General features: G+C 43.0%; 1 protein-coding gene across 6 annotated transcripts in view; it reads left to right on the top strand.

Moving 5' to 3' along the window:
* The window catches only part of LOC306923765 (uncharacterized protein), an 81,969-nt gene that overhangs the window by 23,240 nt on the left and 40,359 nt on the right, over positions 1–18,370 (top strand). For 5 of the 6 annotated variants that reach the window (XM_079502058.1, XM_079502056.1, XM_079502057.1 and 2 more), the window contains exons 1-2: positions 8,138–8,269; positions 8,630–8,732. In XM_079502058.1, the coding sequence (XP_079358184.1) occupies positions 8,659–8,732 (74 nt within the window). In that variant the 5' untranslated portion in view covers positions 8,138–8,269; positions 8,630–8,658. Of the gene's footprint in view, positions 1–8,137; positions 8,270–8,629; positions 8,733–18,370 lie in introns of those variants that run through there. The other variant, XM_079502054.1, reaches the window with a different exon arrangement.

Raw genomic sequence — 18,370 nt, 5'->3', positions numbered from 1 at the left:
GCAACGAGGGCGCTCCTCTAACCCTTAGGCCACCGCTGCCCTCATTACCTCCCCAGCATACACCTGTGTGCTCTGTTTCTACATTCCCCTTTGAAAAATAGTAGATCGACAAGCTCAAAATGCGTCGCTTCGCGCCGCGTTTCGAGCTTGTAGATCTACTAGATCTGCTATTGTGGATACTTTTGTGTGACGCTGTATGATCAAGGAGTAGGCAGTAGTAGGGCATTGATTTGAGGGGAAAAAAAGGGATATTTGAACACCACAGGCAGTTTTTAAGTTGCTTGATTCAGTATTTAGATATTTGATATTCATTTCAGTTGCCTGCACGTATACAAACCCATCGTAACTCCATTTTAACCATGATAGATTCATCGAAAACACCCGTCCTTTTTTATGGTGACTGGTACTGCCCTCCCAATACGTGAGGGGCGTGTGTTTTTTTTTCATTTACTTTTAATAATTATTCCGTGTCCTCTGGCCTCCTCCTGCTCCTTATTCTTTTCCAAAACAATTATTAAAAATAAATGAAAACAGTAAATGATCAAACACAGGAGGCCCCCTCACGTATTAGGACGACACTATAGGGCTCCAATTTCGTCTCCGACTTTACCCGCAGCGCGGCCCGCAATTCAGCCGCTGCCCGAAGATTACGAATATAGGAGCTTTCTCTGTCCCTTAAAGGAGAATTCCCTGCTAGAAGGCTTTCTTACCTTTCTTTGTAGTCGTTACGTCCCCACCAAAGAGGTCCAGGTGTTTTTTGTGCAAAAGCTCCTTATTGGCTATTTCCCCTACCATAAGCCCTCAATGAATTGCATTGAATGGGAATTGAATGGGGCTATGGGGTGTTGTGCTAATTCGCTTTCTATTCGCTTTTTATTTCCATCGAAATAAGTAGTAAAGTGTGCTGCTTGGGATATTATTTACATTATGAAGAGAGGATACATACAAAAAAATAATAATTTTGAGCGATGGAAATAAGCGAATTAGCACAACACCCCATAGCCCCATTCAATTCCCATTCAATTCAATGCAATTCATTTAGGACTTATGGTAGGGGAATTGGCCAATAAGGAGCTTTTGCACAAAATAACACCTGGACCTCTTTGGTGGGGACGTAACAACTACAAAGAAAGGTAAGAAAGCCTTTTAGTATGGAATTCTCCTTTAATGGTATTTTTGTCCAGCATCACCCGCTATCTTTTTTGCCGACACCGGTATTTGCGCCTAGAGGTGTGGTCATGGGCGTGCCTAGAGGTGTGGTCATGGGCGTGCCTAGAGGTGTGGTCATGGGCGCCTAGAGGTGTGGTAATGGGCGTGCCTAGAGGTGTGGTCATGGGCGTGGCCTAGAGGTGTGGACATGGGCGTGGCCTAGAGGTGTGGTCATGGGCGTGGCCTAGAGGTGTGGTCATGGGCTTGCCTAGAGGTGTGGTCATGGGCGCCTAGAGGTGTGGTCATGGGCGTGCCTAGAGGTGTGGTCATGGGCGTGCCTAGAGGTGTGGTCATGGGCGTGCCTAGAGGTGTGGTCATGGGCGCCTAGAGGTGTGGTCATGGGCGTGCCTAGAGGTGTGGTCATGGGCGTGGCCTAGAGGTGTGGACATGGGCGTGGCCTAGAGGTGTGGTCATGGGCGTGGCCTAGAGGTGTGGTCATGGGCGTGCTGGCACGCTTTCCCCTAAATTGCTATTTTGGTCACCAGTGATAATATAAAATATCGAAATACTGAATCAAGCAACTTAAAAAACGTTAACTCCGGGATGTTCACATAAGCCTGAGTAGACGATGACATTGAAATAAAACATGGAGATGCCTGACAGCAACAATATATTTTATATATATTTTAAGTTTTTCAGAAAATGTGTGCATGTGAACTCAGTTTGTGCTGAAACCCACAGGCGTGCTCCTCATTCATTGCATGACACTGTTTATCCCATTTTAGGCGGGAACCCCTTTTGGCGTTAGCATTATGTTATGCTTAGTTTAGCTATTGAAAAATAGCAGATCTACAAGCTCGTAGCGCGCCACCGAGTGGCGCGCTACGAGCTTGTAGGTCTGCTATTTTTGAAAAATCTAAGAACGACTGACATAGAAACATAGCTTTTTCAGAAAACTGTCAGGATGTAGAAGACATTTTTAGAATCTGATCTCAGGTCAGAATGGGTTATAGCATCATCTGAAACACATCATCTGAAATAACAATCCTCTGAAATAAGAACAGAGCGTCGTAGTTTCATCACCGTTAGTCAATCACAGTTAGTCAGTCCTCCTAGTGTCAAGCATGACAAAGGGTGCATGTGAATAACTCTGTATTGCATTACAGTCAGTCAGTCAGTCAGTCAGTCTTGTCATCTACAATGTTCAGGAATGCGTAGTAAAAGAAAGCTAGAGGCTGTAAATAAAAAGAACACGCTGGTGCTTTTGATTTATGTTCATTATAGATTTGAAATGCAAAAATGTCCATGTGAACTAAACACAGCTGTGCAGGTAAAATCTGGATAATCTGACATTTTCATGGGCGTGCAGTAGTGGGTCAAATAACTTCCACACAACTGGAAAAGAACCTGGACTAAACAGGACATCATTACTGTCATCAGAACGGCGGTGGCTCAGGGGTAGAGTGGCTGGATGGTAACCGCAAGGTTGCCTGTTCGAAACCGGGCTCCCCCAGAGTTAGTGTCGAAGTGTCCTTGAGCAAGACACTGAACCCCAAATTGCTCCCGATGTGCTGGCTAGTAGAGACTGACATTTTGTCGGGATTCCCGCGGGATGGGATTAATATTTTTAATTATCCCGTGATCGGGACGGGACGGGAATGAAAGTTAACGGGAGTGTGCAGGAGTGTGAATGACGTTGGTCGCGCTGCCAAGTTCCAACCAAAAGAACAGAAGCACCCATTTTTGTTGTAGTCATCTTTCTGTGAGCCAACACTCTTTTGACTTGCTGACACAGGTCAAAAGAACTACATAGTTACCCATAATCCAGCAGTGCTAGTGCTGCCTTCCACAACACAAAAAACTCCTCCATGCAATCCAGTCGGGCTGGACGTCTTTTACAGTTTTATATGAAGACATTTGTTTCCCCTGGCAGTGGCAACGTTGCAACTTTCAATTGTGATGCTACGTTAGCTACATGCTAACGCTGTTACTGTTAGCTAGCTCCCTGAACAGCTGTCTGAGCGAATGTTCAATACATCGTCTCCCTTCTTTCTCCCAACCGAGTCCCATACACCAGTGGTTCCCAAACATGTTCGTGTCAAGGACCCCCAGTTTGACATGCATTAGTCTACGGACCCCCATTTAATGCCATTTTTATTGCTGGTACTCCCAAATTATATTGTAAAATCAATCAAGTTAATTTAACTCTGAGTGTACAAATGGAACAACATTTGGTTCCATTTGTACACTCCCATAACATAATTTGTTAGACCCATAAGGGTCCATTTGGTTCAAAACTATTATTTAGCTGGGGACCCCCTGGAACTCTCTCAAGGACCCCTGGGAACCACTGCCATACACATAGACTTGTACACTGAATAAATTCATATAGAGTTAAATTAACACTGAGGGTTTGTTTTATCTTAATTGACAAAGCACTTGTTAACTGTTAAGCTTTAAATTCTGTTCAGGGAAAAACAGTGTCATAGGACTTAAATTAAGTGTCGGAACTGTATTTGGTAGTCAAAGTTAAATCCAACACTTTATTTTAATTTTATTGGTAGGATATCTGTCTTGAGAAGCCAGAAGTGATAGATAGATAGGCCTAGATGGATAGATGGATAGATGGATCGATCGATGAATTGCCTAATGACTAAAAAAAAAAAAAAAAAAAACAGGAGCGGGATGGGAGCGGGAGTAATTTCGAGTGGGAGCGGGATGGGATCAGGAGTCATTCTACAGGAGTGGGACAGGATGGGATTTTTTTTAAACTCTGGCCCAGGATTGGGACAGGACAGGATTTTTTCTGTGGGAGTGGGACAGGACAGGAGTGAAAATCCACTCCCGTGTCAGTCTCTACTGGCTAGTGCCTTGCATGGTTTCTGCCGCCATCAGTGTATGAATGTGTGTGTGAATGGGTGAATTGATGCACAATCTATGTAAAGCGCCTTGGATAAAGGCGCTATAGGCCTATAAATGTACCATTTACCATTTTACCATTTAGAACCGTTTGATAAGGAATTGGAATATTGTTTTCCTCGGGAATCCGAGGACTGAACACAATATTACACTTTACATCACTACTGACAGCATATTGTCTGAACATGTTACTGTATCCATGCATCTCCAGCATATTCTCTATCAGCTAGTGAAAGGAGTTAGTGTCTTGGCCCAGGAGTTTTATGAGCTTATAACTAACTGAGATTCATAAAATTACCCCCTGCCCATACAGACTTATAGAGATTTATTATTACTGTACTGGAGGCATTCAACTGCAGATTGATTGCTGCATATGTAGATTGGATGTGGATTATATACTTTGGCAGCAACATACTAGACTTTTCCTTTTATCTATAGCCTAATACGGTATCTGTAATGTGTTTCACATGCATGCATACTTCTTCATGCTTGACACTAGCAGGATACAATGTCATAGAGATTCAACTGAAACTCTACAAAACAATAGTATGACATGGAAAGGGAATATTCATAAACGTTATTTGTTGTAGCCCATATTACCTGTCCAGTCTTAAAGTGAAACCTCACAAACCCATATTTCATATTTTTGTTTTTAGTGGTAAAAGGCAGTGATGCCAAGATAATATTTTGACCATTTATAATGGAAAACAAAACAAAATAAAAACTTTTGAACATCCACTGTTGCTAATAGCTATAGATCTCTGGAGACTAAATCATTTTACGGCGCAAGAAACAAAACTTGCACTACCATAAAGTGACAAACAACCCGTTTGGTAGGAGTGCATGTGTTTGGTCCGACGAGTCATTGGTCCGAAACACGACAATCCACCTCAAACCCTAACCTAACCATAACCGCAAGCACGGGAGCAGGCGCTAGTCCGAGGTGTGGACGCATGTTGAACCAATGCTCCGTCGGACCATAGTATGCCTCCTGTTTGGTAGAGCATGTTTTCTGAAAAGTATTTGACCATTATATATATATATATTTGTTTTAATTGTATCAAGTTCTCATCTGCATTTGACCCATATCCTAAGGAGCAGTGAGCAGCCACAGTGTAGTGCCAAGGGACCAACTCTAGTCGCATGCAGTGGCGGCCTTATATATGTTTAATATAGTAATATTTTATTTTATTTATTTAGTAATATTGCATTGCAATATGTCAATTATTGTCAATTATTCGGCCTCTTCCTGTACGTCCACTTACCACTAGTTGGTAGCAGCTAATAATCACTGTCATGTCACGTTGACCTGTGTTGTTTGTTTGTAATTGTTCCCACTGCACTAGCAGCGCTGAGAGTTGCGATTGCATTATTGTATAGCATATGTTGCCTTCCAGTTATACCTTACAGTAATTTCAAGACAAAGTAAAATTGTTTATCAAGCTGCTTTTGTGTATTTTTCTACTTGGCTGTGCTGTATGCTGTTCATGCGTTGAAGTCCGATAATACACACTGACACACAACAAATTAAAAATAAATAAATACAAATTATTATTATTATTAATTATTAAAATTATGACGTTATGAATGGGGCCTCCCGGTCCTCCCTGGTTGCATGCCAGTACCTTGGTCAGGGACAATGACAAGGAGTGTAGCTACAGTAGTGTGGAAACTCCACATAGAAACAGGTTATGAACCCTAGCTGGCCCTTGTTGCTGTGAGGCAAAAGTCCTAACCACTACGCCGGTGGTTCCCAAACCTTTTCATGTCAAGGACCCCCAAATTGACACAAATTAGCCCGCGGACCCCGGGCTAATTTGGTCCCCCCATAAGAGAAGATTTTTACGGCTCTAGCAGTGATTCTCAACCCGTTTAATTTCAAGGACCCCCAGTTTGACATGCATTAGTCTACGGACCCCCATTTAATGGCATTTCTGTCTCTGGGACCCCCAATTTATATTGTAAAATCAATGTTATTTGAACTCTGAGAGTGTACAAATGGACCCGTTAGGGTCCATTTGGTTCCATTTGTACACCCTCTGAGTTACAGACCCATAAGGGTCCATTTGGTTCCAAACTATCATCTAGCTGGGTCCCCCCTGGAACTCCCTCAGGTACCCCTGGGGGTCCCCGGACCCCACTTTGGGAACCACTGCACTACGCCACTGTGTCCACTTCATGGGTGAAGGTCAGAAATTACTTTATAGTCTTCACCTCCCTCATTTCCAGCATGGGATATTGGATGCTGGTTTTAGACGGTGGGGTAATGGAGGTATTAAAGTAGGCTGAAGGACTTATTGTTTGGTAATGGTATTATGGTAATGACCTTTAGTAGGCTGAAGGACTTATTGTTTGGTAATGACCTTTGAACAAATGATTGAGAAATATTGTATATCCCGTCTTCTTTGGTTACCTGCAGATAAAGGCATTATGTAATAATTATACAGCACAACATTAATGGACGATCCTGAAAGATCTGTTGAGAAATTGTTATTTTTAACAGCTGGAACGATGTCTAGCAGTTTATATTATGAAGCTATGCGTCTTACACCCCTGGCTGCCACTTTACAGGGCTTTAGGCACATGGAAGAAGGAGCTATCTGTCAATTGAGGATGTTGAGTGGAAAGCTACGGAAACTGGAGACATGCTAAATCAATTTCATTTTGTAGTCGTGCCAAAGCAATACAGTTTAAGATCATTCATAGATTAGAATGTATATATCTCACAATCACAGACATCATTTTAGCCTTGTGATTTCACCCATGTGCCTTAAATGCAAGACAGAAAGTCTATAACTCACTTGGTCATGCTGAAACTGAAAAGTTACTTCTCTAGTCTAATGTATTAACTTGAATAAATTAAATAGTAGGTTTGAAACTGTAAATGGACCGTCAGTCCGTCACCCAATGTCCCTCGTCTTGCCCTCCCCCAAACAGAAATGTAACATAAACAAATTAGAGACTGTACTGCATGGTGTGAGTAAACAGGTTTTATTGCAGTGAATTGCATGAAAAGGCATCAACTATAAAAGACACCAGTTGGATTTAGAGCCATTACCTAATGCCTACACTAGCCCATTTTGACCTGAGATCAGATTCTAAAAATGTCTTCTACATCCTGACAGTTTTCTGTAAAACCTATGTTTCTATGTCAGTCGTTCTTCGATTTTTCAAAAATAGCAGACCTACAAGCTCATAGAGCTTGTAGATCTGCTATTTTTCAATAGCTAAAGCATAACATAATGCTAAGGGGTTCCCGCCCAAAATGGACTAGAACGGTGCCCGGCTGTAGAGCACCGAGTCGGTAGCGATAGAAGTTGGAGACCCATGCCCCACCCGGCTATACAATACCCGTTGTACCCGTGTCAGAGTACCCGTTCCACCCATCTGTCTGTGTCCTTTTTATGTCCATATATGGAGTTTTCTGTATCTGTCTCCCTGTGTCCCTTTATTCCTATATATGGAGTTCTGTGTCAGGCATGCCCAGTATGAAGATGTCAGAACAGGCCAGCTCCATATATGGAGATATATAAAATGTGTGACATTCAACATCAACGTGAATGCGCTTGTGGGTTCTCCTTCTCTCCAAAGACGAGTGCCTGTCGCCTCTCTCTTTCTGCATGCAACGAGCCATTATGAAAACCTATACATCACTACAAATATGCAAATCTGACGTGAATTATTTAATCCAAATTAATCAAATTAATCAATTAATTAATTTGATTAACTGGGAGACAGAGGAAAGATGGAAGATGCTGCCGGTCAGTGGTGGTGAACTTTGTGAGAGAAACGGGTTCAGATATGAAGACACAAAACGATTAACACAAAAATAAATGCATAGAGTGTAAGCTACGTCGGGTGGGGAGAGAGAAGGTCACGGAGGGTTTTTGGAAGAATGAATGGGAAAGAAATAGACAAAACAAGAGAAATGTATTTCTGTGGAAGCAAGAGGTAGAAGGAGAGAGAGAGAGAAAGAGAGAGAGAGAGAGAGTCAGGCAGAAGGAGGAGGAGGGAGACTGAGTAACACTGAGAAAGAGGAGGCAGGCTTTGCCTTTTCTGGTAGTTAAGGCTGTTGAAAGAGCAAGCAGGAATTCGTTGTGCTGCAGAAGGTTCTGAGATATAAACCAGACTGGAGAAGTGTAGATACAGGGAGAGAGGAGGGAGCTTGCTGTCCATGGACTAAACATCAGCTACTGTCAAGGTATTGTAAACTAGCAGGCGCTCTTTTAACTACGTGCCATAATGCTGTCTTGGGTGGTCGCTTGGCTTCATATGCGTCTCTGATGACGTTGGAGCTCAGCTGTTGCATATGGTCTTGCCTATATGGCGGTGCATGTCGTTCTGCAATCAGGCCAGTCCTGGAGTTGTGTTATTAGTGACATTGAAATCAGACTTATTCTAGTGCAGTGTCATTCTGTTACTGTTAAACTCTTCCTTTGAGTACAATGGTTTGAGCTCCATTATAAAGAGATGGCTTACAGTCATACTAGGAGCCGTGCTCCAGAGAACTTTTGGTACTGACAATTGGTCAATATTGATTTGTGTCTGATTTGTGTCTCAGCGTGAACACAAGGAGAACCTTTGGACATCATGGACGATGACTTTGAACGCCGCATGGAGCTGAGGAGACAGAAGAGAGAGCAGTCACGTCTGGAGTCAGAGAAGTGAGTGACCTACAGGCTCATTTATAAATGACATATCTTTGACATTTGCAACAACACTTTGTATGATTGTTATACATTCCTGTCCTTTTGTGTCCTGAGTTTCATATCACGTTTGTTTTATTCACACAACTTTTTTTGGCAGCTCAGTTTTTCACTTCAGTCAGGCACTTAGGTAGCTCTGTTGGTGTTGGGGGCCTAATCGTAAACTCAGTGAACCCCACATCAGGACGTATACCACAGTGTGTCGCATTGATTTGATTCAATGAGTGTCTTTGTGATAGTCATAGTGTATGCATAGTATTAGTCATAGTGTACGCACGCACGCACGCACAAACAAACACTGCTCTGGTGTCGTGTAGTGGTCATGTTCATATTGTTTATCTCTTAGATGAAGGATGAGTCAATAAAGTGTAAGTAATGGAAGTGTGCTTTGATGTTAGAAATATTTTAAATCACAGACATGGACACGTGCAATCAAACAGATATATATGTACACATGCGCAGTCATGGTGTAAAGTAACTAAGTACATTTACTCAAGTACTGTACTTGGGTACAATTTTGAGGTATTTGTACTGGAGTATTTCAAATCTTCAGTACTAATACTTCTACTCGACTACATTTCAGAGGGAAATATTGTACTTTTACGCCACTACAATTATTTGAAAACTTTAGTTACTTTGGAGATTTTCATTTTCATTAGAAAACAAACATTAACCATAACCACTTCAGCCCTGTATACATTTCGTCCATTTGAAAATAGCCGATCTACAAGCTCACAATGTGTCGCATTGTGGACTTAGATTAGTAGATCTGCTATTTTCAAAAGATTTTGTACACATTTTGAACATTCTGCAATACGGGTACTACTTTAAGTACATTTTGATGCTGATACTTTTGTACTTTTATTGAGTACATTTTGAATAGGGAGTTCTACTTGTAACGGAGTACATCTACATTGCAGTATTGATACTTTTACTTAAGTAAAACATTTGAATACTTTTTCCACCACTGCATGCACACACACACACACACACACACACACACACACACACACACACACACACACACACACACACACACACACACACACACACACACACACACACAGAGAGAGAGACTAAAGCACGAGAACTGGAGACATACCTTTTTCATTATCCACAGCATCATAATTCAAAGCCTCATTAGTTTCAACGCTGTCTGGCTGACTCACATTACTGCTCACAAACAAAATGTGATGAACGTCTGCACCTCATGCAGGGCAAGATGTTGGAGTGGCTGAGCATTACATTCCACTAGGAGGACATCCCCATTTATAAATTATAATGGTTATTTGGCACAATAATCCCATATTAAATATCCTTATGGATATATATATTTTTTTATATATATAATTTTTTTTGTGGCTTTCGCCTTTATTTTATTATTTGTTTTATGGAGGGACAGACAGTAGGCTGACAGGAAATGGTGGAGAGAGATGGGGGGGATGACATGCAGTAAGGGCCGTCGGGATCGGGAGTCGAACCCGCGGCACACTGCCAGACTGGATTACCAGCCAAGGTGCCTGGACCGCTGAGCCACGGCCCAGGCCTCCTTATGGATATTCATACTCCTCCCCACGTGGGGTAGGTCAGTGGTTGGGTGTAGGGACCCTCAGGGGTCCATGAGGGGGTTCCAAGGGGTCCCCTCTCAGGGGTCCATGAGGGGGTTCCAAGGGGTCCCCTGTTGAATTAGGAACCAAATAGGGGAGTCAAGGCAGAAATGTCAGAGTGGGCTCAACTGGGTCGGTCTTGAAAGAACCACTAAAACTGAGTGAAATGGAGGACATTTTGTCAATGGCCTATTCAAGAGGAGAAAAATAGGGCCTTCACAGGTCTATATAACATGTGTACAAATGGAACCAAATGGACCGTTTCATGTGCATATCTTGTTTCTCGGGGCGGACCGGGTTTTTTTTCCAAATCACCCAAATCACTGAATGCCTCTTTAACACAGAGGATTTTACAGAGTAGATTTGAGTCCCAGAGATAGGAATCATATCTCTGAAGAACATACACCACAGTATCAAGTGTGTTGTTGTTGATCGCCACTTTGGATTATCTTTACGACAACACTACGACAAAGGATCACACTATTTTAAAGCGGATTGTCATGCTGAGGGAGGCGTGGCAGAAAGTCCTGTGCAATGAAGTGGCAGTAGCATCCATAACATGGACCTTTAGACCAGGAGAACAGGTATGTCTTTACATTTACACACCAGACTGTACCTCAGGGCCGATTCATAGTCCTATTTTACTGTAGTGCCCAAATGATTTCGGCTCGTCAGAAATTTTCAGTAGCACCAAAGAGCCGACTTTAGGACGTTTGATGTTACTGTGTGTGTACAGTGTCATGGTACAGCATGTACAAAAAAATAACCTAACCAATGACATCATTTTCTTGCATTTTCGACAGAACTTCCAGGCGACCTAGAGTGGAAGGCAACATCTGTTCCCCCGTGAACAGGAACTGATCACTGTCAATATAGGGTTGGCAAATAACACCGTCCTCCTTCAACACCTATGAGAGCAAATATCACAGATCACACAACATTTCAAATCCGTGTCAGTCTATCAACACTCTGCTGCTGAGCTGTACGCAGTTAAAGTCAAACAACCTTCACTATGACTATGTGCATTGTGCAAGTATATGTTAATATGTAGATAAAAAGAGATAAAAAGAGAGGATCCGGGCACTCAAAGTAAAAAAATGAGAATGTCCTGATGAAGACCTTGCAGTTGCCTTATTCATTTAATAAAGGCGTTCCTCATTTTTGAGTGGTGCAAACCACTCCAACAACCAGCTTTGTCTGTATGTTTGTGTACGTGTGTACGTGTCCGTGCACAGGTGAGCATGGTTACCATGGTCACTGACATTACGTCAGACCACAGCTGATCAGGCTATATAAGACCTTGCACCACTGTTAATATGTACTGTACTGTAATGTACTGTACTGTACTGTGATACAGGGCCAGAGACTGTCCTCTCTGAGATTGGGAGGTAGGGGTTAAATCCTAAATGACTATATAAAAAAATGGTGGTACTACCCAATGCTTCCCTGCTTGGCGCTCAGCATCAAATGTTGGATTGGGTGTAGGTCCCTGCAACATACTAGCATCATGTCCAAGGGGTGTACTTGTACATCATGGCTGGGTGATGTACTTAAACCATTTTGACCTGATATCAGATTCTAAAAAAATCTTCTACATCCTGACATTTTTCTGAAAAAGCTATGTTTCTATGTCAGTCGTTCTTTGATTTTTCAAAAATAGCAGACCTACAAGCTCATATGAGCTTATAGATCTGCTATTTTTCAATAGCTAAAGCATAACATAATGCTTACACCAAAAGGGGTTCCCACCCAGAATGGATTAATGTCTATGGTGGCACTTGCCTTGTCTTGTAGCAGGTATTTCTGACCGAATTGAAGTAGTATTGTAGTATAGTAGCCTATTATCAAATTAAAAACCAGTCGATTTAATACTTTCATGTAAGAACTACTGCACTACCTGTAGTACTACAGATAAAAGCAGGCCATGGGTTTGTTGTCATCTGGATTCATGTTAGTTTCCACCGGGCTGCTCTGATCCGGGACTGGTTCACCAACAACAATAACTTCACCGTTCTACAGTAGGCCTATACTAGCCCATGTACTCCCTATTTCTCTATCGTTCTACAGTAGGCCTATACTAGCCCATGTACTCCCTATTTCTCTATCGTTCTACAGTAGGCCTATACTAGCCCATGTACTCCCTATTTCTCTATCTGATTGAGGGGTTATTTTTGGCTTGCCGTTGGAAAGTGTATGAACCACAAACACCCACTTCTGCAAGGAGTGGAAGAGGTGTGGAGACATTGAGGTGGGGTCAGCCCAGGCTTGGATACAGCAGCACACATGGCGATATGTTCCTGGTTGCCTAGCCAGGGACATTGAGGTGGGGTCAGCCCAGGCTTGGATACAGCAGCACACATGGCGATATGTTCCTGGTTGCCTAGCCAGGGACATTGAGGTGGGGTCAGCCCAGGCTTGGATACAGCAGCACACATGGCGATATGTTCCTGGTTGCCTAGCCAGGGACATTGAGGTGGGGTCAGCCCAGGCTTGGATACAGCAGCACACATGGCGATATGTTCCTGGTTGCCTAGCCAGGGACATTGAGGTGGGGTCAGCCCAGGCTTGGATACAGCACACATGGCGATATGTTCCTGGTTGCCTAGCCAGGGACGTTGAGGTGGGGTCAGCCCAGGCTTGGATACAGCAGCACACATGGCGATATGTTCCTGGTTGCCTAGCCAGGGACATGGCTTGTGATGTGGATGAGGTGATTGTGGTCAGACACTAACAGAAGAATGTGGGATCCATAAACAATACATACAGTGCACCCCCTCCCATCCCATACAATACTATGTTTTGTTTTACCATGGCACTCAAATGTTACTGTAATTGTCTCCACCAGGCCGAAGGCATGGGGAGAGAGTATGTTTTGCACTCCGTCCGTGTGTCCGTCCGTGTGTGTGTCCTTCCGTCCGTCCGTTACCAGCTAATCTCCGGCACCGTTAACCCGGTCGATGCCAAACTTTGCACACACACTCCCTGGATGCCAACGATGAACCTCTGCCCCACATTTTCCAGAACGGCCTGTTATAGCGCCACCATGAGGCAGCTTTTCACATGTTTTACCTAAAACTGCACCGATCTGCGTGAAACGTTGCATGCACACTCCCTAGAGGCCAAGGACAAACATTTGACCTGCATTTTCCGCATCTGACTTTTATAGCGCCACCAGGAGGCCGACTTTGGTAAAACACATTTTTTGATATTACTCCTCCAGATTCTGTCCAAAAATCTCACAAATCGTTACACAGTATCTCTATGGTCATGTGCGCAAGTCGGATCTGTCCAATATTTCATATTCCATCCTAATTGGCTATAATTGGCTTTCACAGTTTGCAAGATTGCCCCGTTTTGAACAAAAGCCTCAAATCATGAACGCAGCGTGCAATTTACGTGAAATCTTTCACACATTTTCTTACTAGGCTGAGGAATATATCCCACCCTTTTCACATTGGCCTGTTATAGCGCCACCAACAGGTTGATTTTTGCAAAACACATTTTTGGAACAAAATGCCTCAAATCATCCAATTACCATCAAAGACGTATGAAGAAATGGCACCCTTTTCACATTGGCCTATTATAGCGCCACCAGGAGGCCACAACCTGACCTGCCCTGGTGGAGACCTGTGCCCCGAGGGGCACTTTTTCTAGTTATTTTGTGTTTCCGTGAGTACTTCAGTGAGTACAGTACCATATTGTATTGGTTACTGTACTGAATTTCTGTGTGTTTTGAATTTAATGTTGTTGTAAAATCATGTTGGAAAAGAGTAAATAAGCTTTGTCTGAAGATTTTCTATTCTTGAGTTCATTGAAATTTGAGTACTTTCACAGAAGCCTGTATAACAGGGGTCCTCAATAGGCGGACCGCGGTCCACGACCGGGGTCCACCTCTCTGTGGACCCTGGGCAAAAAAAATAATATTTTTTTAACGTGACAAAATAAAAGTGTTCTTTGTGCCTCAACACAATGCTTCTCATTTGCTGCCTCCACACATTTTTGGAGGGGAATATTTGTGAAACATTTTATTTCCATACTCCATACCCCAGTATTGGTTGGTTGGGAGGGGATCCGATTTGTATAAGCTTGCCTTGGTGTGACTGTACTAAAAAATATAGAGCCCCGCTCTCCGCTGGCCGCTGCGTGGCCCGCGCTGCGTGGCATGGGACCGGACCTTAGTCTTTTTCAAAAATGATTAGTGGACCTTCAGCATTTCTAGTTGAGGACCCCTGATGTATAAGAACAAGCTAATACAAAGCTAATACAAAGCACTAAAGAAAGCAGTGTTTTGTATCAAGTACATCATCAGTGTGGAGTTTCTGCTTTGAAAGAGCCATTCAAATGGTGCATGTCTTTATCATTCTGTTATACTTTGTTTTGAGATAGAAGTGAGATGTTTATCTCTAAGTGTTGTGTCTTATTTGGCTTGTGTGGAGTTTTGACACAGTGAGCCAAATTCCTAAACAAGTGTGTAAGCAACACACACACACACGCACGTGCACGCACACGCATGCACACGTGCACGCACATGTACACGCACGCACACGCACACACACACACACACACACACACACACACACACACACACACACACACATACACACACACACACACACACACACACACACAAATTAATGTTTTGACATGCAAATCAAGGATTCTCTCCTCAATTTCCATTTTGATCTAATATCCTTATAAGGGCTTGGAAGCAGATGCAAAGTGATCAAAGCTTATACAGTACATGTAAGTTTGTATTTCTATGTTTGAGTGACATGTGCGTGATGATTACATCGGTTCATTCCTCTTTTATTTTGCATAATGGACCATTTGAGTGAGTTTGGGTCTGACCTCATCCATATGTTACAGACTAAAGTATACATTGTGGAGCTGACGTGAACAGACAGGACTTGGATGGTGGTCAGGAGATGACGGTTTGATGACCTCCAATCCATTCACTTTCCCACTCGTTAGAGAGAGTTGTTTGCCTGTGCTGATGGATAACTGGACCACTCTCACTGTCTGTCCGTCTACCTCTGATCTGTTACATCTCTGCTTTTCACAAAAGGGAGATTTCTCTCATACTGTAATAACATATGCTCTTCAGGGCCTCATCAATGCATTGAGAAATCAAACTGATCCAATGGGGATGCTTAGCGGCCAATGATAACGGGAAAAGGGGTGAAATAATAGGGTGAAAGGGTGAGGGTGTGTTCAACAAGCTCTTAAACTTCAAATAACAGAGCTTCACCTACCTACAGTATATTCTAATAATAGGGTGAAAGGGTGAGGGTGTGTTCAACAAGCTCTTAACCTTCAAATAACAGAGCTTCACCTACCTACAGTATATAATAATAGGGTGAAAGGGTGAGGGTGTGTTCAACAAGCTCTTAACCTTCAAATAACAGAGCTTCACCTACCTACAGTATATAATAATAGGGTGAAAGGGTGAGGGTGTGTTCAACAAGCTCTTAACCTTCAAATAACAGAGCTTCACCTACCTACAGTATATAATAATAGGGTGAAAGGGTGAGGGTGTGTTCAACAAGCTCTTAAACTTCAAATAACAGAGCTTCACCTACCTACAGTATATAATAATAGGGTGAAAGGGTGAGGGTGTGTTCAACAAGCTCTTAAACTTCAAATAACAGAGCTTCACCTACCTACAGTATAGGGTGAAAGGGTGAGGGTGTGTTCAACAAGCTCTTAAACTTCAAATAACAGAGCTTCACCTACCTACAGTATAGGGTGAAAGGGTGAGGGTGTGTTCAACAAGCTCTTAACCTTCAAATAACAGAGCTTCACCTACCTACAGTATAGGGTGAAAGGGTGAGGGTGTGTTCAACAAGCTCTTAACCTTCAAATAACAGAGCTTCACCTACCTACAGTATAGGGTGAAAGGGTGAGGGTGTGTTCAACAAGCTCTTAACCTTCAAATAACAGAGCTTCACCTACCTACAGTATATAAAGGGTGAGGGTGTGTTCAACAAGCTCTTAAACTTCAAATAACAGAGCTTCACCTACCTACAGTATAGGGTGAAAGGGTGAGGGTGTGTTCAACAAGCTCTTAACCTTCAAATAACAGAGCTTCACCTACCTACAGTATATAAAGGGTGAGGGTGTGTTCAACAAGCTCTTAAACTTCAAATAACAGAGCTTCACCTACCTACAGTATATTCCCAAATCATGTCTGTGTAGAAACTCAAGGTAAAAAATGCATTATAAACATACTGTTTATAATGCATTATAATCTATTTTATTATATTATTATATGTTTTATTGTTATAAAGAATTATGACGCCTATACTTATGTGCTTATAGTTATCTATTATACATTTGAAAACATGTCCCCAAGCGCACGCACAGGAACAAAAGGCACCAGCTACTACGTCACTGACACACTGCAACACGCTGCAACACACACTGCAACAACACACTAACACGACACAGCCTTACCCTCCGCGTCGATCCACGGCTATCTCCTCATGTCGCGCCGCACGACCACATTCAACAACACCCGCGTAAACACTGTCATTGCACTGCCACTAAAGCCGCCTCCCGTCCACACTCACAAACAACATCAATATCAATAATAAACACAAACACGCCACAAGCACCGACACCCCCGCCTAATTTGTTGCCAGGTCTATGAAAACTAGCCCAGAAAAAATGCCATTCAACACGCTACTTACAACTCGCTTACAATTCGCGGACCTGGCAACACTGCATCCTGTTTTCCCATTGGCTACGGTTGCTACAACACGCATTTGCACTGCATGATGGGAGCAACACAGCTTAATGTAGGGGTCACCGATTGCTGTGCTACATCCCCCTCATGTTCTCAGCACCCCCTTCGGCTACACCACACACACTCACCTACACAATTCTCCACATGCAACACAGGCCCCTTATTGGCTAGCCCCCTCACATGGCGATCCCCACGCAGCCAGCCACACACACACAACGGCCACGTTCGCAAATATCGCACTGAGCGCACTGTGCAAATGCAATGCAAACTAATAGGCGAGTGTGCTTCGCCGCGGTATTTCCCAACGCGCCCATCTCATCGACACAACGCGCGCAGTCGGATGCCAAGCTCTTCCGCGATGTATTCCTTTCCCAGTCTCACCACACCACGTCACCACGGACTCATTGTAACCTCGCATCAGTGTCACTGCAGACACGTAATCACACTGTGGAGGATTTGTGACTGAGTGACTGTGTGTGTGTGTGTGTGTGTGTGTGTGTGTGTGTGTGTGTGTGGGGGTTTGATTTCAGCATGTTTTGCAGTGCACACCATGGGACAAATCGCCTTTTCACCCCCTGCCACTGTGCCCACAAACGCATGTACAAGAGGAAAACAATCTAAACATTATATACTAACGTCAGCATCGGGCAGATTAACACACACCAGCGTTATTAGTTGAGTTTTCTTATTGAAGTGCCTCTGATTTGTAACTGTGCGTTTATGTCAGTCACCGCTGCGATCCGTTGTTATTCAGCCACCAGCAGCAACATACGCACGGACTGGAGAGAGGCGACGTGTTTCTCTCCCTTCGGCTCATGTAGCCCTCATTGTAACTACAAATATTGTTCCCGAAGAAACAATGTGGGGTCACTGCAATCCAAAATATTGTAGGCCTACTATAATGCAGTCAAGGTCCCCACAAAAACATACTACAGTATGTTCTGCTCCATTCTCAACATCTTTTGGTTTCCAAAAACACTAACTTATTGTAAGTAAACCAAAACAGTAAAAAGCAGTTTCATGTGTGCTTATTTTAAATTAATTTAATTTGCTTTGATGTGAAAATAAAATACAACAAATAATAATAATACCCATCTGTTAATACATGTGAAGGGCACAATACTGGGTTTAAAAACACAGCTGAAACATGAAGTGGAGTCTGTCAAATCTCGCAATTTCCTTCTTCCCATTGCGCTGCAACGGAACTAGGATGAGCCGCCCGAAGGGCGGCGAAATTCTAGTAA

Source organism: Electrona antarctica (assembly GCF_951216825.1).
Source record: "Electrona antarctica genome assembly, chromosome: 5".
Classification (NCBI taxonomy): Eukaryota; Metazoa; Chordata; class Actinopteri; order Myctophiformes; family Myctophidae; genus Electrona; species Electrona antarctica.
The sequence above is the reverse complement of the archived record's forward strand: the minus strand, read 5'-3'. Positions and strand labels throughout refer to the sequence as shown.